Genomic DNA, 24916 nt, shown 5'->3' on the forward strand with positions numbered 1-24916 from the left:
CTATTACTGCTAGCGAAAAATTTTTATATGGAAATTATAGATCTCGACGTCCTCTACAAGAAAGGTCTAATGCAATTTTCCCGTAGGTCCAACAGTTTAGGAGTTATTGAAGAAAAACGAAATTTTTTGTCAAAAGTTCGCCGTTTCGAGGCTGGGATGGTCGGATTTTGTCAACATCAATAAAATGCCAAATAATCATATGTAACTTGTTAAATACTCGAGTTAGAAGAAAAATTCATAGAATCTTGAACAACATGAACAAACTGAAACTATTCCTCTACTCTATCGGGTTTAACGATTATGTAAGACTGCTCTAGCAATTATAAACAAATGTGTTCAAACTCAGGTATCACACAGAAGTGAGAACCAGTCGGTCCTCGCACTCTCTATACTCCTAATTACGAATATCAGCGCTCCTTGATTAAACCATCATTGGCGCTAAATACAAATATATCCTCGCGTGGAATTTTTTAATATCGTAATACATCGTATTACCTTAATAATAAGTATGGAGGAAATAGAATACGGCAAAATGCATGATCAAAGAATTAAAGGAAAATCTTACAAATTTTATTTTGCATAAAAGATCCCAGGTTAAATACTGTTTGCTCTATAGGGCTTTAAACCGCACGATGATCTTTATTTATGGCCAATGTAATACGGACGGTAGTACATGGTGTTTGATGTTTGAAAATTCCACAAGCACTACCGGCTGGTAAAGCACCGCAGATTGTTTATTGTAATCTGGCTACCGCACATGTTTCCGTATCGAGTCTCGGAGATAAGCTGGTTTTGAATGTCCATCTCGTGTTCACGGGCGAGTTCCGTGCCGGGCACGCTCGTTTCCGAATGACGCAAAAGAGAGAACAGGTTTTCCGTCGATATCGCATCGTCGCGTTTTATTACAACTATCCTCGCGCTCCGCGTTCTTACGAAAATCGCGTAAAAAGCATTGAATAATTAATTGATCGATGGCTAAGCGACCGTTCAATGAACGAAGAACGAATCATAAAGGAAACGCAGACACATCGTGGTATCTGTTCTGAGTCACATGATCACGTGCGCAAAAATATTTCCTAGACGTCTGTTACACAATAGATATGCGATTATTACAGAAACGTTAGTGGTAATTTCCTCGCGTGCTCGACGTTGTCTAAATTTAGCAATTTTCGTTATCTGCAAATGGAAAAGGAAACAAGAATACTTTTACGTCTTGGAAAATGCGATACGCGTACGAAGCCGAAGCCACATCCTGAAAACGTGATAAACAGCGGCGAGTTTCGTCGACGTATTTCGAGAAATCGCGCTAGAGGCTTAATTAAGATTGGCGATCGGCGAATCGATTAGAGTTCGCGAAACTCTCGGACGGGTTTTTGGAAGACGTCGTTGGTCCAGTCGAGTGTTCCGCGAAAAGGCCTCTTGGCTCGTTTCCAAGGCGACGGATCTTCAGCATCGAAACCGGCGACGCTCCACAGGTGTTTAAACTTAGAACTCTGGTTAATTAAGATCCTCCGTGCGGACGAGCAATTGGGAATTTCGCGTACGCCGGGAAAAACCACTGCTCACGAATAAACTCGTTCCCTCTTGTTGACAAGTCTCTCTTCGAAACGTAGTCGAGCACCGTTCAAGCGGTCCGCCTCGTCGGAAACGCGGACGTTCTCAACATTTTGCCGCGTCATAAAGAAGCTCGATTAATCTCCTCGTAAAGTAGAGTCAATTTGAAGACGCACCTTTCTCTTCAATGGTTACGCCTGTTTCTTGCACCATTTACGATCTCGAAGATAGCGCGCCGGCTGATAGTTTACGTTTTCGCGGCTAGTAAAGATCTCGTCGCATTAGTATAAATCTTAGTGGGCGACGGACGGTCGCGCGGGTAAATCGGTCGGAACGTTCGGTTGAAACTTCGGGCCATTACGCGATTCCGAAAGAATGTCGCGCTGTCGGCGAACGAACGGTGAACAATGGAGAAAGTCGTAAAGGCACCCCTTTCTTATCTGTTGGGTCATAAAGTTTGGTCACACACTTGCACTAAGTACCGATGGACTTACCTTCGAACGCTTTCACGAGGCGCAAAATGTCCCGGACGTAAATACGATATTCGGCGGGGGAAAAATGAATTTGAAATTCAACGGCGAACCCGGATGCTCCGCCGCCAAAGACCCGTTCCTTACTCTGTTTCGTCGAATCATTTATGGAACCGCTCGACCCGATCACCGGGCTAAATATTTTTTAAAGAAACCGTAGAACGAATGCTCGGCGTGTCGCAAATCGAACCTGGGGCGCGGAAATCTTCCCCACCCTTTCCTCCTCCGATTCGCCGTTTCTCTGTCAGGCGTACATACTCGAAATTCGAAGGTTATTTTTAGTTCGGGTTTCCTCGTCGCGTACGACCACGAAGAGCAGAGCGGCGTCGAGAGGCTCAGTGTAAGAGAGGCGTCGGTGGAGGACGCAGTGGTGACGGACTCTCTTTCGAGCAGTGGAGAAAAGAACGTGCGCGAAGGAAAGAGGAGAATCGAAAGAGAGTGCACGAAAGAGATAAGAGGAGAGGGAGAGAATTAGAAGGGAGAAGAGAGGCGCACACCGACGTCCGAACGATCTCCGACGAACGAACGATCGACTGAAATTACTTTTTCTCGCATTGACCCCCGTACACTCACCCTCATCAGTCCCTTTGACCCCGCTTCCCTTTTTATAAACACCTCCCCGCTTCCGACTCATACTTCATTATTTCTTTTTTTACTTTTCAATTTCTTTCGACGACGAAACGAATAACTGAACGAAATATCGAGCTATGGCAGCCACCGCCATGGATCCAGTCGACATTGCTAATATCCTCGCGCAGGAACTGCTTTATCAGCAGGTAACACTCGCTAAGTGTCGCGGGTCTTTTATAGACTGTTCTGCTTCTAACTCTTTACTCGGCATGCCAACGCTCGTTTCAGAGTCAAACTAATCTCGATCATGCTCCCCTGTCTAGCTCCTTAATCACTTTTGTTGAGTGTGTGCTCCCTGTTTTTGTTTATGCCCGAACGAATGCCGGTGTCGTCCGACGAGAGCCGTTGTAACAGCTGCTGGATTTATTTTGAAAGGGACGGCTACTCGAGACGTAGTCAGCGACAACAAATAAATCCGGACGTTAAATGGTTGCGACTAACATAAGTACGGCCACATGGTTGATGTGTGAGGGCTTATGAGATCTCTCAGTAAAATCGTATAGTCTGCTACGTTGGCCAGAGAATTTGTACGAATCATCCTGTTGTTAAGATCGTTTGCAAGCCAGCCGCACGCTTCCGATCGCATAAAAATGAATGAGAAAAGACAGTCAACTGGATTCAATTCGTATACAGTGTGAAAGCATGGGTTAATTTTAGAAAATCGTTTCGGAGATCTAGGAGCCCACCGCTGAAAGGATCTATTCGTGAATGACGCGTCTACTTATTGTTCTCGGGGTCCCCAAGAGATCACGTCCAATTACATTGTTCCTCCTTACAAAGTAGCCTTTCTGCTCGAGGAAAACGGACAGAGGACCCTCGTAAGGGGCTTCGAAAGCGATCGTCTAAAATAAACACGCCACTTGGCAGGCCTTCGAAGTACATACATACTGCTTCATTCACGCCGCGGTTTCGGTCAAACCGGGCGAAAATGAAACCCGCGATCGTCGTCTACGAATCGACTAGATGCACGAGCCGCGCACTTATGCGCCGTGCGCGCCCGCGCAAATTAAAAAACAACGTGGCTCGAACGATGATTGAACTTGAAGGAGAAAGTCTCTATTCGACACGCGAACGCTATCGAGCGGCCTGTTAACGTATGCGGGACCATTATTGCGATGCGGACGAGCAAGAATTGTGCAACATTGTGCAATAACCATTGGAAGTTCCACCGGCTTCGGTGAAACAAACAGATCGTAAACGAGTTGCGTACGGAACCGCGGCGCAAACATTTTTATATTACTGTAAAAACGACTGGACTGAAAGTCCGAGGGAATGGTTTGAAATCGATGGTCAAGGAAGATTCGTGTTAAACTTGGAACACGATCTGTTCTCTTCTTCCTCGATTCCTTAATAGTTGCCTTTTCTTATCTAGAGATTGCTCAGTTGTTCAAGGCGACTCGGTATCTGTACGTTTCGCAACAATTCTCTGGTTACCGATATCGCCCTTTGTCCGCTTGAAAACGCGGGCCCAGGGTAGATTAAAACAGCAAACGCATTTATTTATAGAAGCAGCGGGCGTGTGTGCCGCTCGGGTATACGTTTCGGCTGCGCATCCGTATGCGTTTCGTTCTCTCTCGTTCCTGACATCACGCACGCCGGCGAGAAAGAGACGGTATATAAGTTGCATCGCAAAACGGAAGACGCGCATTCATGCCAACGGGCGAACGTTAAAAAAATGAATCGCGTCACGCATCCGCGAGATACATATTTCTGTACGTCGTTCGCGGGGGTGTCCGTCGGGCTCTGACGCCGAACGAGCGTCTTCCAAATCTTATCTTCGATTCTCTTTTTCTTCCGTCGATCTCGCGACCTTGCGGCTTGATTGATTTCTAAGCCGCGGTCTCTTGAACCTCGCCGATAATTGAAACATCATCCTCGTTAATATGCACGTCGTTCTGCTCAGATTCTTCTTTCGTTAAATCATCGATAGAGAATAGATCCTCGTGATCTTAGCTTTTGATTTCGTAGCGAAGTTTAATCTTCTCGGATCGTGCATCGAATATTCACGCGTTTACCGCAAACCGAGCTCCTGATTTATTCGACTGTTCTCGTTTGCATCGGGAAAAAAAGACACGCACCGTCGACGAATGTTTCTGCATACCTAGCATCGCAATTAGATTAGTGATACGCGACGTTGGTATACGGATACTAGAGTAGAATGTGTTCAGCTATTTCTAGAAACCATGCATATATGCATTTTGCAGTTGCAACATGTTAATGCAGTCAGCCACTCTGAAGGAAAAAATGCGATTCGTAGAAATTTGTAGTTTTATAGTTAAACTTCATGAAAATTGAGTTCCTAATACTGCGTGAGACCCAGTCATGTTCGATTTGTTATAGTAATCGATTTATGCATACTTGATAAGCGAAATTGTGTGCCGGTCGTCGGGTCGGAAAAAAATTCTTTCCCCCTCCGTAAGTTCCGTTGCTTTAGACACGATTCAGGTAGAACGAACTTGGACGGGACACGGGCTCTCTTTGTCAGTTGAAAAACACGCCGTGACGCGTTCTTTGGGCGCATTGACTTGTCAGAACGTGCACAGACACGTCTAACAAAATGATACAGAGTTCATCCACCAGCGTCACGTATCGTCTGACATATTCAAGCTGATGATGCACCGCAAGGTGAACGGCCCTCGTCGGGCAACGAATGTGCACTGTGTCGTGCTAATAATCGCAGTTTCGCGACCGCTAAAAACTGATAGCGCTGTCATTTCCTGTTCCTCGCTGCATTTCAACCTTTCGATCTCGCAATGTGATTTCCAGTCGAATTCAATTTTTACTTGCCGCTTGCAGTATATTTAATTGTTCTCTTTCCATATCGATGTATATATCGTACATAAATCATGATCCAAAATTGAAACCGAATCCTCGCGCCAGTTTCTAATTGTCGGTAAATATAAGTCGAGTTTATTCAAGATCACGAACCCGATGGTCTTCGAACGACCGGATGCGTCGATTTTTCGTGTAAAAGATAAACGAAATGAAACGTAACATCGTTCTTTTTTTTCTTTGAAAGGTAACCGCGATGATGGCCACACCTTTATGAGCTGTTTTCCATCCGATAGAGAGAACCGCGGTTGTAGGAAGTAAATAAGAACCGATAGCTCTTCGCGCTGGTAAACACCGTCTCGAAAATCAAGCTTTCAATATCTACCATTTATAACGGGATTGCTTTTTCCTCGGTGATGGCCGAAGTCGTAAATCTCGGATCGTGCCAAATCGAGAGACCGAATGTGACATCTTCCAAATGCGCGTACATATATTGTCTGATTTATGCACACGTGCATCAGCCGAAGCTTGAGATAAATTATAATCTGTCCAGAGATTCAGCCGATTAATTTCCGTAAAGTTTTGCATCTGCGATCCAATATTGAGTACAATCAATTTAATCCATTTGTAACATTTTTTATCATAGTATAACAATTAATAAAAATGGAATTTAAAATAATACATGAATTGTTGTATCAAATCTTGTATCAAAAATTAATTCTTATTCACGTATTTATGGACGACGGTGCAAATGGATTAGAAGTAGAATCGAAAAAGTTTGTATTGAAATTTGTGGGTGGGAATGGAGGTCTTAAAACTGTAATTCCAGAAAGCAGTGACGCGCGAAAGCGGTTCGGTAACGCCTAAGTTTATCGCTCCGGACGTTCCTCGGGTTCTCGTCTGAACCAGGATCGGATAGGTGGGCCGTGAATCTTGTGGGTGGGTGATCACTCTCCTGTTAAAGTAGCTATCCGCCGGCGGTGCGCTAAATAATTTTAGCGATGACACACGCAGCACCGTGGCACGGCAATTATGAATCGTAATCGCGTTATAAATACGGCAATAATAAATTCTCGAAAAGTAGAGAAGTCGATTTACTTTCGCTGAAAACTTATTAATTTGTCAAGCGCTGCCGAGTCGGTTATTCGTTATAGACAAATCGGTAAAGAGAGTCGTCGATCTCGTTTTCATTAAGGACAGCAATTTTTTATTTAAAAAATTGTTGGAGCAAAGAGCTTTGATTCAACGAATCTCGTTTAATTAAAAAGAAGGATTAAACACGGTCGACAGGACGTGGAGTTAACTGCGAGATTATAACCGTGGGGTCAGCGACGATCTATCATGATGATCGTTTCTATTCGAGGAATCTCGATGTGCAATTCCTACGCAATGATGGTTGAACTCTGGGAATCGTTCGATTCCCCTTGACGCGTCGGCTATCTATCGTGAATCGGCCTTCGTTAACGATCAGTGGCGAGCTGGTTCGTAATTTTAGAAATGATAGACCCTGGGGCAGTTTGTTCGTTGTTTCGTGGCTCCTTACGAGATCGAAGGACGCGTATATACGTACGTCCTTTTATGCTTTCTGGTAAACGTTGCACACCGGGTATGCGTATAATGCGTAAGTGTGCGTCGCGAGACGTCCCCGTCCGTCGATCGCTCGATGCGATAATGGCATATACGCGAGGTTGTCGCTACGTGAGCTGCGATTCGAGCCAAGTCATTAATATCGTCTGTAGTTGGGGACGTGCACGCTTTTGTGTCGTCGACGAGGCCCGTCGGATTTCCCGACGGCCGTCCCTAACGACGCCGATCTCTTTAAGTCGGTCGTGGACACACAAAGACGATCCATTGTCACGAAACGAATCTTCCGAACGATCTGTCCCGAACGAACGTTCCGCTGTTCCGTTGATGATAATCGCGTAGCAGGTCGGGTTTCCCGCTACTCGATTTTATTGCGTGTATATCGAAGAGTCAAGAGAACAGGTGGCGAGGGACTCGGTGATACCCCCACGGTCTCATGTTATCCATAAGATATTCCGCGCACGTGTTCGTACTTAATGCCGCTAGATTAAGATCTTATTGTTAATATCGTCGTCGTACCGTCGGTGGAATCAAAATACGCGGCCGAGTGCTCGTTAAATGTGCAGTAATATTTTTTTAAACGATCCGCCACCGCTATTTTTGGACGCGAGGTAACACCGTAGAGAATTCGTAGAGATTACTGGGAAGACGGACGGGGGGATGGTCGGGTGGATAATTATTAGGAACCTCGCGATAACTCGTCTTAATTTTAGCGATGATGATATCGGCTGATAAACGCGGCTACGTACGCGAGTACCTTGAAACGAGCAACCCCCAGACGATCTAGTTTTGCGGCGATAGCTTATCGACTGTTGGATCATGGATATTTTTATCGAGAGACCATCTGGGATTAGCAACGGTTCGCGATATCGCGGCGAGAAGGAAATGATAACGCTGATGGAAGTATCTTGTATACGTTCTCACCGGACCGTTCGTTCTTCCATTTTTCTGAACCATTGCGTGCGACGCCTCTCATTTTCCACGGAACAGAATTATTGAAACCTCGTAGATAATGCGAGCAACTTTTTTTATCTGGTACGGCAGTAAACTCGTGATGATCTAATGCTCTGTTCCTTTGAAAGGCAATCGACGAGAAACATGGATTTCTCAACTATTTCGTTATCTCCCTCACCTGACGCTTTACGCTGCATTGCACGATACTATTCCCTGTGTATTCCTGTTCGCGTTGTCATTGTTGACAGGAAAGAAAATGTACTCGGTCTTTATTACGTTGATTCCAGGAAACGATGTTTGAATGAGGCTCAGTGAGTTTGCTTCTTTACGGGTTAGACAAACAAAGTGCCATTAGTTTTGATTAGGTGTCGAAATTGTCAGAGGAGTGTAATTCAGGTGTATGAATACAGTGCCGTTTAATCTCGTATATAATTTCGCATAGAAAACATAAAGTCGTTTCTATAAAATGCCTAAATACAAATAATAGTGCGCGAATTTCATATTCGAAATTGTTTCTTGTTACAGCTCGTCTCTCTGGACGGACTGCACAGCGGAGTGCCGACGAGGACGACACCGACGCTGACGCCAACGACGCTCCGGAGCATCGAGCAGACTTTCTTGGAGCTGACCAGCGAGTCAGCGTCGCATAGTCGCGAGGCAGGATTCGTGCCACCGTTGGTGGAACCGTCGCAGCCGACCCCGGCACAGACGCAAAATACGGCGGCGCATCCTCTCGTCACCATTGCCGGCCCAGTGGCCGCGAACACCACCCTCGTGGAGAGCCAACAGACGCAGCCGCAGCAAACGACGAGACGCAATATGGGCGGCAGAAGGCCCACGAGGACGATCGGGATGACGCCCGAAGAAGAGGAACGACGACAGATCCGCAGGGAGAGGAATAAAATGGCAGCGGCCAGATGTCGCAAGCGAAGGATGGATCACACCAATGCCCTGTTAGAAGTGAGTCCCTCTTCGAAATAAAATCTCTCAAGAGATCGATCCATTAGAATGAAACGAACTGCTCTTTTCGATACAAGATCCTATGAAATAAATGAATGACACAGTTTGATTTATTTTGACAAACTGCGATTCGTTGTTGCAGGAGACTGAGGGTTTGGAACAAAAAAAGCAGAGCTTGCAGGATGAGATCCAACAGCTGCAACAGGCCAAAGACGAGCTCGAGTTCATCCTGGAGGCTCACAAGGCGGTCTGTCGGCTCCGTTCCACGTCGCCGCCGGACGTGAAGCCCGTGATAAAGCCCGAGGTTCCCGAGGATCACTTCGTGGCTACGACCGTAGCAGCGTCCATCGTTGAGGACGCGAAACGCGATAATTTGAACACCACCGTCAGACCGAACAGACCGAACTCGTTGCCAGTCGAATTCGACAACAACAATCGGCCGAACTCCCTGTCGATCTTCAGCGAACCGAAGGAGAGACCGGATACGCTCCAGTTCAAGACGGTCGAAACGCCGGCATTCATGAAACCGTCCATGGACATGCCAATTACCACGCCGACCAGCGGCATACTGTTCAATTTCGAATCCCTGATGGAGGGTGGAACCGGCCTCACCCCCGTCTCCACGCCCCTGATACCGTCTTGCTCGACGCAGCAGAGGAACAACCTGTCGGCCGTCGACCTCAGCTCCCCGGATGCAAACCCACCGAAGCTGGTCAGCTTGTGACGCCAAGATGATCTCGAGTATGGATCGAACGAGGACGATCCTGAATGAGATGATTGCGCCGCGCACGATTAATAACAATCCGCTACGAGAACTGTGCACAGAAGATCGAGGAACCATGACTGGGGAAGAGGAACGGAGAACTTGTCCAATTCTTTTTACGGAGCATCGCTTGAGTGAAACGAGCTTTTCGACCGTTACGGTTGTCGGGATTCGAGGCCGCGAGGTCGTTTGGCAGTATTAATATGAGACGGGTAGGAGACTACCCTTGGCAAACAGAATTGTCATTTCTTCTTTGTATTGCTCGTTTACTTTATTCCTGAAGAGACGGAGCGCGGTGGAAAACCGCGCGTTCGATTGCATTTTTCTGCCAGCGTTGGAGGATTACTTTTCTGTTTGTACACGCGAGGCAAAGTACTCGTTTGTAATCATGGAGGAATGATAACAAATAAAAATCGGTGAGATACTGTTCATTCTGTACACACTTGTTCGATTTTCAACGAGGTAAACCCGAGTCACCGTTTTTCTAACGTCACGCGAGACAAATTATTCCGCTCGGGAACTCCACGTCGAGGAATTCAGTATTTGCGTCTCTGTCATGGATTTACGCATCGTAAAACGTAAGCTTGTCAAACGCATTTGCATCTCGCGTTTGCGAAGTAACTTTGATAAATTCGAATTTTGAGGCTAACGAAGGGAAAAAGAATGGAATTTCTCTTGTCATTAGCGCGTTTCAGGGGGGCGTAAATCGCGTAGACGTTTGATGAGGACAAAGTATTTCCTTTGCATCTTTCAATGAATAATCGTAGACACGCGGCCGTGTCTGCAGCTGCAAGTGATATAATATAATATATTATACATAATAATGTATTTAACTCGTGCGAATTTTTACGCAGGCGAATTAAAACTGCGTATCGTTAAGATTGTCACGGACTCATCTCTTTAATGTAAGACAACTCGCCATGTTCGGTGTGGCATGAATTTTATACAGCAATTAGGATAGTAACGTTAGCCGAAAGAGTGAACCGTGCCTAGAATTGTAAGATCGATCGATTTATAGCGCTCAAAATCATGTAGATTAAGGATGAAATTCATCTTTGAATCGTGCCTAACTTCATCGGATCAAGTGTGCGTCGCACAATTCAAAGATAGCAAAATCATTCAGCGGCTCGCGCCGCTTGACAGAAACATGATATATATTTTTTATTGGATTCTTGACGAATGCTTTATTGTCGCGTTCTCGAGAAAACGCGGATCGAAGCTGCTTCCGGACGGAAGCGAAAGGAAAATTTTTACGTGCAACCAATGGTGTTTGCAAGTCTCTCACCCCATAACATGTAATCCCTCCATACATATAATAATATATACGTACATATATTTTACTATGTATGACATTTTTGCATGATCTTTAAGCAATATTAATATATTTATGCGCGGCTGCTGTTCACGGGGCTGACCAGAATGACTTCTTTCCTTTTCTCTGTCTTTTTTTTATCGCTATACATGCATAGATCGTTAGAGGAAGAAATCATTGGACTGCTCGATATCAGCCACGCGATCGGCGGCCGCGATCGATGATCGTAAGTAAGGAAGAACAGATTGTAACGCACCATCGATAAATGCTGCAATATATTTTGATTAGATCGACCGAATAAAGAAACAATCGAGCATGTAATTATCAAAGAATTAATGCGTGTTTTAATTCTGTGCATTGTAATTGTTACTCTTACTTATATATATAAGTATTGACAAATGAGGAATCGGCGCGACGGACCGTCGTTCCCTCATAAACCTTAACTTTAATCCTGAGGTAACGTGCAAATTAATTTCTATTACGGTTGAATTTCTATATTTGTACAATTGCTAGTTTCTTTAAATATAAAAAGTGTTTGATACAAGTAATATCACAAGGTGTGTCTGTTTGGCAAATCAGCTTTATTTTTCATTGAACTTTCTTCTAATAAAAGCCGGTCACCCTTTTAATCGCTTCTGCTTCGCTGACCGAATCCATTATTTCGTAATGATCGAATTCTAACGAGAACGTCGCATATCCCGACGAAATTATTCTTACCGCTCTCGAATACCCCAGTAGCTCCGCTAATGGTACCAGGCAGTGGATCACCTGTGTTTATTCATACGTCGATTATTTTATTCCCGTTGATGGATTCTTTAAAACGAAAACAGTACGATACCTTGTTTTGTCCACGAACGTCGATATTATTTATTTCCGCGCGCCTCTTCGATAAGTCCTTCATGACGACGCTCGAGTATTCTTCGGGAACCACGACCTCCACTCGCATTATCGGTTCTAGAAGAGTGACTTCGGCGTCCCTCATCAACTGAAACGCGTCACCAATATCTCGTCAAGTACAAAGTTTGATCATCGCGTTTCATTTGATATAAACTAATTTCACATTTATCCGAGAGAACGTAGCTCATAATAAACCAGCTGTTGCGTTGAAGTTAGTCAAAAGAAAAAAATTGAACGAAAAGATGTAAATGTAAATTCTAAAGTATAAATTCTCCTAAATGCATCCGTGGAATAATTTCGTAATTTCATGGTTGCTGGATATGTGTCACTCTTGTACAGCATTAGCGACAAACCCCTAGAGTACTGGAGCAAACAGCATTCGCAGTCGGGTCGTATACGTAAGATCTTGGATTCGGATTTATTAGAAAATGTACGTCCATCTGGCAGATTCGTTCGATCGCTAGTTTTACAGTTCTAAATTAATCGCGCCGTGAATCACCACGAACAGGTCATCGAGATACAGGACTTCGAGCAGCCCCACGGGTACGGCACTTCCATCATCTGTCCCTCTGATTCCTCCCAGTTCCTTAACGTCGAACTACCGATTTTGGTCGTGATCATAAAAAACTTGAACCTACAGTGTCGCTTGCAGATACAGGTAACGTTAGACAGTTAAATTTGCATTCCACGTTCGAGTGACACGAGACATGTGTATCGGAACCAGGTGGCAGACACTCAGAACTGTCTGCACCATTTCCAATTCACCAGCGCGGAATCGGAGAGGCAGAACTCTAGGGGCGTAATCTGTCGCGTCAAGGTGAAACTGGAGACCGGTTGGAACAAATTGGAATTGAACCTATCGACCCTGACTCAGGCCGCGTTCAAGAGACAATACGCCGTCACGCAGAGAATACAGATATGCGGCAACTGTCGTTTACGTAGAATATATTTCATAGACAAGCACTACGAGGAACAAGAGGTCTGCCCCGAGCTGTACCACAAGTTCCTTGACTCCTACATGCTCAAGTGGGGCATCCGCGCCGTTGAACGATCCACTCAGACGAACAATAAACGGAACAAGAGCAAAGTCAAAGGCAACAATCTCCGGCTCGTGAAAAACTTCAGTGCTGATAATATCAGTAACGGTGAAGCTAGTCAGAGCAGTCCTAAGAACTCCGCCGGACGCAGGAGTTCCGCTGGACAAAGATCGACCGACGAAGACTTTCTGAGGAACTTACAGATCAAGACGGATATACTGATCAACGAATTTTTCGACAGACAGAGCAGCAAGATACCACACGTGCTGGATTTGAAACAGAACACGAAATTGAAACCCTACGCGTTTCCGTCGGTGGCTTCGAAATCGAAACCTCTGGGCAGTACCCGTGTTTCCGAGGACGTGTTGAAAAGGATCAATGTCGCGCGTACGTTCACGGAAACCTACATAGGCAACGAGGAGAAACGAAAGGACAACAACGTCGTCCGGATTATACAGGATAATTGGAAACACAGATACTTCGTTCCTCAGGACGATAAATTGAGTAAAAGCAGTTCGTTGAACCAGGCTGTAAAGAGAACAATGTTGGAACGGAAACCAAAGTCTCTGCTCCTTTTATCCGAACTAAAACCTGGTTCTGGGAAACTTAAGCCCGCGGAACCGCCGGCGAAAAGCGCTGACCCAGCTAATCGTGACGAGAGTGGCACATTTATAAGTTAATTGTTAGTTGACGTAACTTCAGTATTAATTAATTGTAATACGATTAAAGTATCGTATTGCCCGTTGCTCTTCGGTGCGAAATTGTATTAGATTAAGAATAAGGTATCTCACCTTTCTGATGCATTGCGCAACAGCAGCAGAGACGAGCGAGGGCGTAGCTTTGGAGTCGACTTCCAGCGAATGTAACTTTATACCCATGTTTACAACAGGGTAATTTAATTTTGGTCCGTGCAAAAGAACTGACTGGACACCACTTTTCACTGCTTTCATCGTTTTCAAAGGAACAGCACTTAAATTAGACTCATGTGATTTATCGAGCAGCAATGTCTCGTTTCCTTGGTAATTGGGTATCAACGACATATTTAATGTTACTATGCAACTGATCTCTCTCATCTTAAACTCGTGCGTGTAGGTATCTCGAACTGGTTCCCTTATACTCTCCCTGTAGGAAATTTGCAACGGACCTAAATCGGCGTCGATTTTATATTCTGTTTTGATCCTCTCTTTGATAATCTCGAGATGCAGTTCGCCCATGCCTGCGAGTACGATTTGGCCGGTTTCGTCGTTCTGAGTCACCTTCAGACTCGGGTCCTCCCTCTCGAGTTGCTGAAGAGCCGATTCCAAGGCGACTTGTACAGACAGCGAAGGTGCCTCTATCGAGCAGAAAAAGACCGGTTCCAACAGTCTAGAGTTACAGGAGAATATTCTGTCGACGTCTTCCGGTGTGACACTTTTCGCTGCTTCCAATCTCTTTCTTGCTTGTTTCATCACCGTCGGACTAGACGTTACCAAGTCACCAGCGGTTGTAGTCTTTAACCCTGTTATCGCTACGATGTTGCCGTGTGTGATTTTTGGTACTTCTTCATAATCGTCCGCGTACGCGATGTACAGTTTGCCTACTTGCTCTTTCGTGTCTGAACGAACGTTGTACAATCTCGTGCCCTTTTCCACGCTGCCGCTGTAAACCCTGAAGAACGTGATCGCTCCTTTCTGTTTATCGTGAACCACTTTGAACGCTCGGGCTGAGAAATCGTTGCCGAAGCAACGGTAGTGCGCGGTACATTTATTTGCATCGGGTGACGGGAGGTACAACAGAACGCTATCCATCAGTGGTTGCACTCCTATATTTTTGTAAGAGCTACCCAACAATACAGGAATACCTTTCCTGCTTAGTGTCGATCTGTACACAGAATCGAGCAACGTTTGCGCTGTGATTGTGTCTAAAGATTCCTGCTCTATTATCACATTAGCCAACTTGTCATCTATGTTGGATAACTTGTCAGTTAAACTCCTTCGCCTGTCCAATGCCATTTCCCACAAGCTCCCGTCTTCGTGTTCAGTCAATTTGGTTCTCTCAAAACTCATGCCCATGTTCTTAGTGTCAAATACCAGTTTCTCTAAGGAAATTACGTCCACTATTCCTTTCAATACTCCATTCTCTTTAATCGGGCATTGCGTGGGTAACGCTTCCGCGTTCAATTTGGATTCGATCGATTGCAGGCATAAGTCGAAATTCGCATCAGATCGGTCCATTTTATTTACATAAATAATTCGCGGTATGTCGTATTTATCTGCTTGTCTACAGACTGTCAAAGTTTGCGCCTCGACACCTGCACTTCCGTCGAGTATGACTACAGCTCCGTCCAGAACTCTTAGCGTTTGTTCCACCTCCATCGTGAAGTCTATGTGTCCCGGGGTGTCGATTAAATTAATACGATGGTTTTTCCATTCGAACGTCACTGACGCGGAGGTGATGGTGATTCCACGCTGACGTTCCTGGTCCATGTAGTCTGTCACCGTATTTCCATGGTGAACTTCGCCCATGTGTTTGATGAGGCCGGAGTAGAACAGCATTCTTTCCGTAGTCGTCGTTTTCCCTAAAAAATCATCGTTAGAATCGTTAATTCGTAAACGTTACAAGTCGTAGGTTATCTCGAGAGGTTTTACGAGACGAACCGGCATCGATGTGTGCCAAGATCCCGATGTTTCGTATTTTCGCGACTTCCCGGTTCCCATGCTCCTTTTTCACAATCGTCGTATTTTTCGTCGAGTAATGTTTTTGGAACTTGCACCAGGAAGTTTTCACTAACCTAGATATCAACATGACTATATACCTACACACGTTGATATATGATCGAATTTGAAGAGCAAGATCACGTGTATAGATTGTCAATCTTGTATTTACGGATTAAAAGGATGCAGAAAATAAAGTAAAAAAATACATCAGTATTTGACTAATTGCATTTATTATAACGTATTACATATATCTAGCTCTGATAGTTCTTTCATCAAAGTATGTGTTAAACTTCTTCCACTTTCTTCTCTGTAAAGGATTAAGGAGACCACCACTAGGAGCTCGTTTTAGCATCAATCCTAATAATTATTTTGCGTTTAATATAGAAGCATGTAGTTTGATATTGATTATAAGTTACGAATCATACCTGCAGCTTGGGCCATTAATATCAATGAACTAATCCTTTTCTGTTGTACCTTACAGAGACCAGTAATCCTACGTGGTAATATACAACCATCTGATCTGACAAATTGATTCAGTATAAGGACATCCTAAAGAAACAATTTTTGTAATAAGGAGAGTCGTTATATATGGAGTATGATCTATTCTTCACTTCACTAACACTTACTGTGTGCTTAATATCAAGACCAGAGGAACAGATAGGACATGCTCCATTTTTGGGTTTTAAAAATAGTTTCTCGTTTTCATCAGGTTTTATCACGGCTTCAATAGTTAAAGTTTTTCCCTCTTTTTTCTCAATAACTGTGAAGTAAATACGACTATGCAGGTTAGAGATGCTAAATTGGAAATCAAGTAACGTTAGACTGTAATTAACACTTCTATTTAATATCACTCACTTTCTTTGATACGCGAAGTCGCAGATAATGAAATATTTCTATTTTGTGTTACTGTCGCTACATTTTTCCCAATATTTCTAATAACACGATACAACGTGGCCATTTTGTTGTGAGTATAGATCACATGGTAAACATGATCATTTTATGTAAATCGTAGGCGTAAATACTGTTCCAATGATCAATTAGTAGTTTCCCGGAGTCAATTTATTTTTACGCATGAATCGTTGTTCAGAAATTTTTGTGGAAAAAAATATATCCATTCACCGGGAGTAGATGAATTTGTATTGGTCGATTCTCTTGTATCCGATGCGGTAAATGCCAGACGACGTGGCCGATGGAACATGGAAGCCGTGTCGCATAATGTAGCTCGAGTTTTCGTAAGACTGCGATATGTCATGTCAAACTGATCATTTGTAAAGGTGTTTTTAATAAGCCGGATCCTCGTTTGGTCTCCCTAATTTATTTAATGTGACAAACGTGAACATTCGAACCGAATCATGGGGTTGTGCAAGTGCCCGAAGAGAAGAGTCACAAATCTATTTTGTTTTGAACACCGTGTCAATGTTTGCGAACATTGCATGGTTACAAATCACCCAAAGGTATCGTATCTCAATGATATATTAACATATTGTTTTAGTGAATTTAATCTATCCTGAGAATTGGATTTCGCACTCGGCCGATGCTCGCATTAAAATAATGCAATGTTCTTATGTCCGTAATCAATGTTTACTTTTTACAGTGTATCGTACAATCGTATATTCTGTGGCTGCACGATCACGATTACAATCCAATTTGTACACTATGCTCAGAGAATTTAAGCGAAGGGGATTGTGTCCGGTTGACTTGTTATCACATGTTCCATTGGGTGTGTTTGGACAAGTTTGCCAGGGAATTGCCAGCAACGACAGCACCAGCTGGATACACGTGTCCAAGTTGTAAGGAAAGAATATTTCCTGATTCAAAATTGGTTTCCCCTGTGGCCGACGTGCTCAGAGAAAAATTGGCTGGCGTAAATTGGGCACGTGCTGGCTTAGGTTTACCTCTGGTAAGCACTTCGATGCGACTTACATCAAATGCAATTCATATAAATTATTAATGTGCAATAATTTTGTTTCTAGCTCAGTGAAGACAGGGAACAGAAGCCTGAGCAAGATCACGGTTCGTCCAGAACTGAAACCACGTCCTATCAGAACCATTCAATAAATGCTTCATCATCGACTACAGCTACTTCGCGTTCCAACAGTAGCGTTAATTCCGTGCACAGCAACATGAACAATGTGCATTTAAACAATCAAAAGGTTGGACCACCCTATTCGATTGTAAATATCGATTCATCAATGGGAATGTCCCAGTCGACGTCGAGAAAAGTCTGTGAGGCTTACGACGATCCGAAGGAAATATCGTTCGATCACGACGAGAATAAATACAGAAGGAAATCCGCCATCGAATGGTTTCTGAGGTGGTGGAAACTAGTGAGTCCGCCGACTCGGCGGAGAAACGCCCCCGGATCGATATACAAGAGATACGCGATGTTTGGTGTCATGGGAATATTGGCTTTTATTGGAATACTAATTTTATTCTCATGGCTCGGAAGAATGGCTACGGAAGGTGACCCGAGTTACGATCTTCGCGAGAACCCTAATGTTCTGGTCGCCGGTAATCCTGGTATTTAATATATTCCGGCCTTCAAAATGAAAATCCAAACGAGACCATGAAAATATTAAATGAACCAAGAGATGAGACGTGCAGTGCAATTATCGAACACGCATTAATAGGAACTTGTAAAATAAGTATTCAGATCGGCTACCAGTCGATAACGTGTTAACAACAATATGATTTGATAGCTTGAAGTACAGTGTACTGCTAGCCTTAATATTTGTTAATTTTTATGTAAAATATACCGTAACACTAAGCTGTATATTACGCTCTGTAAAGACTCGTAAATTTACAACGTTTTCCGTAATGATCATACAATATCGTTAGTTTTTTATACTATTAAAATTAATTAAAAACGAAAAGAGATATAAAAAAAATCGCTGCCAGTCCCGTTGAAATCAACGAGGAATCAACTGAGGGCATAAAACACTTTGTAATTGTGATACCGACTCGAATTAGGGACGCACCATTACTTTGCGTTATTACATTTATTTTAAATCATAGATGTAATTTATTAAAAATGTAGACCTTATAATATCCATCAGAATATTTTCATTCCCACTCAAGGGAGTGCATACCTATGTATATATTAAAAAAAAAATACATCATGTTGTCCATCAACATTTGTAGCGTAATATTTTAATACGAGAACATCGTAAATCCTCCTTTCTATAGTTGAAAATAATGTAGAAAATTCAACGTACTACATTTATTCACGCTTGACCGGACGTGCTTGCAATTCAAATGATCTGGTGACCGAATAGTGAAACGTCTCATGAAATATTAAAACCTCTTAACAGATCGGATAGACGTTCTGATATTAAATTTTAACAAAAAGAAATAGTTTATAATAAAATGAGATGAAATAATGATCCGCTGCAGCAAATGCGATGCTCGGTTTGATGAAGACGAAGCGTCGTTTCTTGCTTCAGATTTTAACGGATTTTAATTTGGATTTTGAAACAGAATCACCATGATCTGTAGTCGTAGAGTGGGGAACGTTTGATTTTCTTTCTTTCTACGTTCCGTAGCAGCCATTTGCGGTCAGGACGAGGACACCATCGTTTCGTTTCACGTGTTAGTTCAATATTTTTATACGTACCATCTATGCATGATGAGTTAACAAGTGATTGCATAGTGATTTCTGTACCGAGGATCTACAGATCAATTCGTGCGAGTTTATAACGGAGACCTTCCCCATATTAGTAAACAGTAACTGATGATCAAAATTTAACTTCTGATTAAATGTTTTACACACGTATAAATTTTATTTCTATTATAGCATAATATTTAAAACGTATTATTATTTTTCTTATAAAACTTCTGCACGCGAAGAGGCAGTAAGTCAGAAGCAGAGCGTTATCTTCGAGGTGAATTATCTATATTAACCCGAGATTGATAGCGCGCATTGTCTTTAAAATGAATTTAATGAAGTGCGTCAGAAGGTGGTTGCCGATTTTTGCAATTAATTTAACAACGTCTGTTGGTGTTTTTTATTTATGGAGCAAAGGATACAAATGCTTGGTATCAACGGCGTCCTTGTGCAGTATCGGTAAAACATAAAGAAATAGTTTATAATAAAATGAGATGAAATAATGATCCGCTGCAGCAAATGCGATGCTCGGTTTGATGAAGACGAAGCGTCGTTTCTTGCTTCAGATTTTAACGGATTTTAATTTGGATTTTGAAACAGAATCACCATGATCTGTAGTCGTAGAGTGGGGAACGTTTGATTTTCTTTCTTTCTACGTTCCGTAGCAGCCATTTGCGGTCAGGACGAGGACACCATCGTTTCGTTTCACGTGTTAGTTCAATATTTTTATACGTACCATCTATGCATGATGAGTTAACAAGTGATTGCATAGTGATTTCTGTACCGAGGATCTACAGATCAATTCGTGCGAGTTTATAACGGAGACCTTCCCCATATTAGTAAACAGTAACTGATGATCAAAATTTAACTTCTGATTAAATGTTTTACACACGTATAAATTTTATTTCTATTATAGCATAATATTTAAAACGTATTATTATTTTTCTTATAAAACTTCTGCACGCGAAGAGGCAGTAAGTCAGAAGCAGAGCGTTATCTTCGAGGTGAATTATCTATATTAACCCGAGATTGATAGCGCGCATTGTCTTTAAAATGAATTTAATGAAGTGCGTCAGAAGGTGGTTGCCGATTTTTGCAATTAATTTAACAACGTCTGTTGGTGTTTTTTATTTATGGAGCAAAGGATACAAATGCTTGGTATCAACGGCGTCCTTGTGCAGTATCGGTAAGGATAAAAAATTTCTCAAAGTTAATTAAAATTATGATGAAAGATAAAGAGGTAGACTAATTCATCTTGGAATGTCGAATGCGATATCTTATCCGTTTAACGGATGGTTCATCGAAACGTACGATCAGCGCGAAAGTCGATGACACGGTGTAATTACGATACTATTATTTAATCTCGGAACCATGAACACGTGCAATTTTACAATCAGATCAGATATTCCCTTCGACTCGCTTCTATCAGCTTACTATACCAGCTTATGAGGTAATGTGCCTATGAATATTTCAGGCGGTACTTACCTGTACTGTCGCATAAAATCCAGAGACGAAGTATCCTCGAATCAAGCCGTTGTCATAACTGGCTGCGATTCGGGATTAGGATACAGCCTGGCTCTTTATTGCCAGCAACTTGAACTAACTGTGATTGCCAGCGTGTTGCAAATCGATAGTCCCGGAGCTAAGCAGCTGGAAAAAGCGGGTGTCCTCGTTTGCGCTATGGATCTCACAAGCTTGAACGATGTTACGAATTTTGCAGAATATGTCCGAACAGTTTTGACGAGTAAAGACTTAGGTATATAATTTACTTGATTAGGAAATTTTAATAATAGTACACTGTAAAGCGTATGTAATATTCGTGTTTTATTAAAAATTATCATTTATTTAATGATTTCCTATAATCAGTCAATTGAGATAGTGTTTATTAGAGAAGAGAAATCGATCAGGATAGAGCATGAATAAAATACCGGTTTCAGTGTTACGATGTTTGGTCAATAACGCGGCGGTGATGATCTTCGGCGAATTTGAATGGCAAACAGAGAAGCAGCTCAGACAGCAAGTAGAAGTGAACCTGCTGGGAACTATGCGGATCACTCAGAGCTTGATGCCGCTGATCCGTGCGCACTTTAGCCGGATTATCGTAATCTCTAGCCATTGTAACATTCAACCGATTCCAGGTGTGGCGGTTTACAGTGGGACCAAGGCTGCTCTGACTGCCTGGGCCACTGCCATGAGGATAGAACTGAAGAAATACGGCATCAAAGTCATTTGTTTTATACCTGGTCCGTAATCGACACTAAACTATTTGTACTTATAAACAGACTACAGATTTCGTGCAATTATAAGAAAATTTAGCATCTAGAAATGAAAAATGTAAAGTATAGAACAAATGTTTATCTTTTCAGCTGTTACCGTAAATGTTTCATTCTGCATAGAATCGATCTATTAATGAAAATATTTAAACAGACTTAAAATAGTCAGAGCGATTGTTCAAAGTCGTCTCGAGTTTAATTGTGTGCAAATTACGTAGGTTCGTTTGTTAGAGAGAGCAATATACTTGCGCGACAGGCCGAGCACTTCGAGGCGATGGAAAGGTCGATGTCCCTGGAAGAAAAAAGGTTTTACGGCCACTACTTCGCTCGGTACTCGCAATATTTCTCTTCCGTAGCGCAGGGCACGAATCCGAGAAAGCTGCAGGACTCGGGTGTCTACGAGGTCTTCGAAGGCGCTCTCCTTGACAAATACCCGTCGGCAATTTATAAGTACGTGTGCTAATTAGACGTTTCTTATATTTTCCGCTAAATGAGAAGTGAAACATTTAACACTATACGAAAACCAGAAATTCTCGATTAGCAAGACTAAATATGATAATGCAAGAGTTTCTTAATAACTGCTTATTGATTCGAGCACAAAAGAAGAATAGAAACTGCACGTGTAAGCCCAGCGAGAATACCAACGACTCTCTCGCTATCTTGATTTCTTTGATTAAGATACAAATCTATTAGTAATCCGATTTTTGTTTCTGAACACCTGCATCGGAACATCTGTACACAGATTAACTGATACGAATCACACACTTTTTAATCGCGTTGTGTAACGATTGTCACCTGACTAACGGGCCTGTTCCAATTTTCATGTAGGAACGAGTCTTGGAGATATTCTATTTATCATGCCTTGTTCATGATCACGCCAATCTGCATNACATAGAATGATATATTATTAGAATATAAGTTTATTTGACAAATACATTGTCCGAATCGTCGTTCAGAGATACAATTTAAAAGCATCCCCGATAAAATATCAATTAATCCACGTGAAAAATTAATGAACCACGCGGTTGCATAGGGCACTTGGGTGTGAATAATGTTTCACAGCTGCCACCTGCACCGAGACGTGAGATAGAATATGAAGAAGCGAGACGGGCGATCTTTTTTTCAAAACTAATTAAATTTGTATAGATATTGACTTAAGGACTACGTGGCTCTTATCGATAAACCGAACAATGTTTCCTGGCTGGCAGGTGTGCATTTCAAGTGTTTTTCGAAATTCTCGGTGATAATTGTTTTCGATCGCTCGATTAGATAGCACCGGCAATAAATACCAATCCGAAATCCAGTTTGGGCATCAGTTGCTTTCAGCATTGAAACGAGAAGCAATACATCAAGAAAATGGCAGCAATCCACACCTACGGTATGTACCTCTATTCTTGAAAATCAGTTATGCCGATTTTATAAAATATCATTTACAATTGTATCAAAGGAAATACGGGAATATATATTTTTTCTTTTTGGTAAAAACGTCGAACAGGTATATCATCAAAGTATTCTCTGATTTCAGCTTTCGTCTTGGCCGCTCTGTGCGTCGCCAGTTCGATGCAAACTGAGTTCCAACCCTGCGCTGGCAAACCGGCACCATCAGCAGTCAAGCTCGTTGGATGCGAGAAACTGCCCTGCAATCTCGTAAGAGGAACCAACGCCGAGGCGTTCGTCGACTTCAGCGTCCGTAAGTAAATTCATCCCACTAAAAGATACGTGAAGATCACATCGAAGGCTAATTCGGGGTTCGTTTCATTCGGCTACTTTGTTGCAGTCGCTAACAGCAATACCCTGAAACCGGAAGTCCACGTCACGCTCGGAGCCATCACGACACCGTACCCGCTGCCACAACAGGACGCCTGCAAGGACCTCACGAAAGGATCATGCCCCTTGCAAAAGGGACAATCGGCCACCTATCACATGAAAATGCCCGTCGAGAAGGCCTACCCGAAAGTGGATCTGACCATCCAACTGGCTCTGGTCGATCAAAATAAGAACGTGCAAGCGTGCTTCAAGATCCCGGCTAAGGTTGTCGACTAAACTGTTTAACGGATTGGAATCATGCTCTTGACGAATTGACCATGCATTTTGTTATATTCTTGATCGGGATATAAATATAATTTAGTACACACCATATATTTCTTTCCTTTTTTTATCCACTACCTTAGACTTAATTGTTTATTCTAAAGAGAATGTGGTACTTTACGAAGGTAGCGATAAGCTAACTTGATTGCGAAACCTCTAATGAGGTTTCCAGTTAATCACTTTTACGATGTACAAAATTTATTCCACTTTGGAAAGTATTCCCCGGCGTTGAGATAACAACCGTTCTAATGGGAATTCTTTTCTCCCGGTGGCTAAATAATATTCGTCTGGACGTATCTGACTAAGTAAGTGGTAATAATTCTGTAAAACTGGAGACAAACGACTTTACGTCAAAATTGTGCGTCTCGGACTTATGTTCGCCGGAGGAAGGAGGATGAGAAATCCAAGGGGGTTCGGGCGTATGCCTGACCCACATCCCCGCACAACGATCGACCCCGTTGCATCGCTCTCAAAGATATCTAGTAAAACCTTCGAACACATTCCCGACACAAACAATTGTAAACTAAACATGAAACGATATTTGCAAGTATTAAGAATAAGGAATTATTTCTAAGGACGAGAAATAAGGATCTTAAACAGTAGCCATGATATTTTTGAGTCATTTATTAATAAACGATAGAAATCTTTTAACAAAGTTCATAGTTAAAAATGTTCCTTGAGAAAAATTCCATTCGTTAGACGTAAGTGAAGGATTTACATTAGAGCGTCCACGTGCGTCAATTTAATCAAATTAGTAGATTGGTTCCCGGGGTACGCATACAGGAACCGTCCACGGCCACGCGCATTCTTCTTTCTATAGGCGTAGGGTGTGCACCTTACGTCAATCATTCACAAATTCGTCGGTCCGGCCAATTGGCCGCTACCCAGCGTTCGTATAATTTGTCCCTCGGCCGGAAAATGGGGACGACGCGACCATGGTGGGAACTGGTACTTGATAGTGGTATGCTAGGCATGGTCAGCGATGGCGCATGAGGAGAATAGTAGTGGGGATCGAAATACGGGCGAAAAAGAGGGGAAGCGAGCCGTGCGGGAAAAATTATGAGAACCCTGGCCGCCACCCCGTCCTTGGCATTATTCCGGCTGGATGACGTCCACGTGAATAGCCAGCGCGCCCAGATAAAACACAAACGACGGCCCCGTTAGTGATGATAAGAAGCCAGTGTTCGAGAAAGAAAGTTCGTTCATGTGTGAGCGGTTTCCGTTTCGCAGCCATCACTGGTTCCGTTTGAACCGATCGGTGA

The 24916-nt window shown here is 42.9% G+C and overlaps 7 protein-coding genes across 10 annotated transcripts in view; 5 read left to right on the forward strand and 2 right to left on the reverse strand.

The window, feature by feature from the left end:
- kay (transcription factor kayak) overlaps positions 1-11388 on the forward strand; it is a 31514-nt gene extending 20126 nt beyond the window's left edge. For 3 of the 4 annotated variants that reach the window (XM_018035880.2, XM_026819115.1, XM_026819116.1), the window contains exons 2-3: positions 8550-8984; positions 9127-11388. In XM_018035880.2, coding sequence (XP_017891369.1) covers positions 8550-8984; positions 9127-9708 — 1017 coding nt within the window. In that variant the 3' untranslated portion in view covers positions 9709-11388. Of the gene's footprint in view, positions 1-2402; positions 2861-8549; positions 8985-9126 lie in introns of those variants that run through there. The other variant, XM_018035881.2, reaches the window with a different exon arrangement.
- Positions 11389-11621: 233 nt separating this feature from the next.
- Positions 11622-15876, reverse strand: mRRF2 (mitochondrial ribosome recycling factor 2). Its single transcript, XM_018035879.2, has 4 exons — positions 15630-15876; positions 13785-15550; positions 11898-12044; positions 11622-11827 (listed from the first exon to the last, which is right to left on the reverse strand). The coding sequence occupies exons 1-4, from the start codon at positions 15775-15777 to the stop codon at positions 11663-11665; spliced, it is 2226 nt and encodes a 741-aa protein (XP_017891368.1). The 5' UTR covers positions 15778-15876; the 3' UTR covers positions 11622-11662.
- Positions 12051-13778, forward strand: LOC113465152 (uncharacterized). Its single transcript, XM_026819118.1, has 3 exons — positions 12051-12386; positions 12465-12614; positions 12681-13778. The coding sequence occupies exons 1-3, from the start codon at positions 12264-12266 to the stop codon at positions 13671-13673; spliced, it is 1266 nt and encodes a 421-aa protein (XP_026674919.1). The 5' UTR covers positions 12051-12263; the 3' UTR covers positions 13674-13778.
- Positions 15877-15900: 24 nt separating the features above from the next.
- mRpS18A (mitochondrial ribosomal protein S18A) lies at positions 15901-16756 on the reverse strand. The gene is made up of 4 exons (XM_018035822.2): positions 16545-16756; positions 16316-16449; positions 16115-16238; positions 15901-16046 (listed from the first exon to the last, which is right to left on the reverse strand). Exons 1-4 carry the CDS (start codon positions 16645-16647, stop codon positions 15931-15933), a joined length of 477 nt encoding a protein of 158 aa, XP_017891311.1. The 5' UTR covers positions 16648-16756; the 3' UTR covers positions 15901-15930.
- A 103-nt stretch (positions 16757-16859) lies between these two features.
- On the forward strand, positions 16860-18823 carry LOC108631702 (zinc finger protein-like 1). Its single transcript, XM_018035821.2, has 3 exons — positions 16860-17143; positions 17284-17589; positions 17663-18823. Exons 1-3 carry the CDS (start codon positions 17042-17044, stop codon positions 18215-18217), a joined length of 963 nt encoding a protein of 320 aa, XP_017891310.1. The 5' UTR covers positions 16860-17041; the 3' UTR covers positions 18218-18823.
- Positions 18824-19804: 981 nt separating this feature from the next.
- On the forward strand, positions 19805-22461 carry sro (SDR family oxidoreductase shroud). Its single transcript, XM_018035814.2, has 5 exons — positions 19805-20479; positions 20768-21049; positions 21231-21536; positions 21785-22016; positions 22395-22461. The coding sequence occupies exons 1-5, from the start codon at positions 20347-20349 to the stop codon at positions 22459-22461; spliced, it is 1020 nt and encodes a 339-aa protein (XP_017891303.1). The 5' UTR covers positions 19805-20346.
- A 49-nt stretch (positions 22462-22510) lies between these two features.
- Positions 22511-23694, forward strand: LOC108631700 (NPC intracellular cholesterol transporter 2 homolog a). The gene is made up of 3 exons (XM_026819087.1): positions 22511-22944; positions 23092-23256; positions 23344-23694. The coding sequence occupies exons 1-3, from the start codon at positions 22923-22925 to the stop codon at positions 23607-23609; spliced, it is 453 nt and encodes a 150-aa protein (XP_026674888.1). The 5' UTR covers positions 22511-22922; the 3' UTR covers positions 23610-23694.
- Positions 23695-24916: the final 1222 nt, after the last annotated feature.

Source organism: Ceratina calcarata, unplaced genomic scaffold (genome assembly GCF_001652005.2).
Source record: "Ceratina calcarata isolate Rehan_Ccalc_2016 unplaced genomic scaffold, ASM165200v1 scaffold93, whole genome shotgun sequence".
NCBI classification, from domain to species: Eukaryota; Metazoa; Arthropoda; class Insecta; order Hymenoptera; family Apidae; genus Ceratina; species Ceratina calcarata.

Coding starts and splice junctions, on each gene's coding strand:
- LOC113465152 (XM_026819118.1), top strand. CDS start 12,264: ATGGTTGCTGGATATGTGTCACTCTTGTACAGCATTAGCGACAAACCC. Junction 12,387..12,464: donor ATTCGGATTTATTAGAAAAT/GTACGTCCATCT, acceptor CACCACGAACAG/GTCATCGAGATACAGGACTT. Junction 12,615..12,680: donor AGTGTCGCTTGCAGATACAG/GTAACGTTAGAC, acceptor TATCGGAACCAG/GTGGCAGACACTCAGAACTG.
- mRRF2 (XM_018035879.2), bottom strand. CDS start 15,777: ATGTTGATATCTAGGTTAGTGAAAACTTCCTGGTGCAAGTTCCAAAAA. Junction 15,551..15,629: donor CTTGGCACACATCGATGCCG/GTTCGTCTCGTA, acceptor ATGATTTTTTAG/GGAAAACGACGACTACGGAA. Junction 12,045..13,784: donor TTGCGCAATGCATCAGAAAG/GTGAGATACCTT, acceptor GACGCGTTTCAG/TTGATGAGGGACGCCGAAGT.
- mRpS18A (XM_018035822.2), bottom strand. CDS start 16,647: ATGGCCACGTTGTATCGTGTTATTAGAAATATTGGGAAAAATGTAGCG. Junction 16,239..16,315: donor GTCTTGATATTAAGCACACA/GTAAGTGTTAGT, acceptor TTGTTTCTTTAG/GATGTCCTTATACTGAATCA. Junction 16,047..16,114: donor ATTAATGGCCCAAGCTGCAG/GTATGATTCGTA, acceptor AATAATTATTAG/GATTGATGCTAAAACGAGCT.
- LOC108631702 (XM_018035821.2), top strand. CDS start 17,042: ATGGGGTTGTGCAAGTGCCCGAAGAGAAGAGTCACAAATCTATTTTGT. Junction 17,144..17,283: donor TGGTTACAAATCACCCAAAG/GTATCGTATCTC, acceptor TACTTTTTACAG/TGTATCGTACAATCGTATAT. Junction 17,590..17,662: donor CTGGCTTAGGTTTACCTCTG/GTAAGCACTTCG, acceptor TTTTGTTTCTAG/CTCAGTGAAGACAGGGAACA.
- LOC108631700 (XM_026819087.1), top strand. CDS start 22,923: ATGGCAGCAATCCACACCTACG. Junction 22,945..23,091: donor GGCAGCAATCCACACCTACG/GTATGTACCTCT, acceptor CTCTGATTTCAG/CTTTCGTCTTGGCCGCTCTG. Junction 23,257..23,343: donor GTTCGTCGACTTCAGCGTCC/GTAAGTAAATTC, acceptor ACTTTGTTGCAG/TCGCTAACAGCAATACCCTG.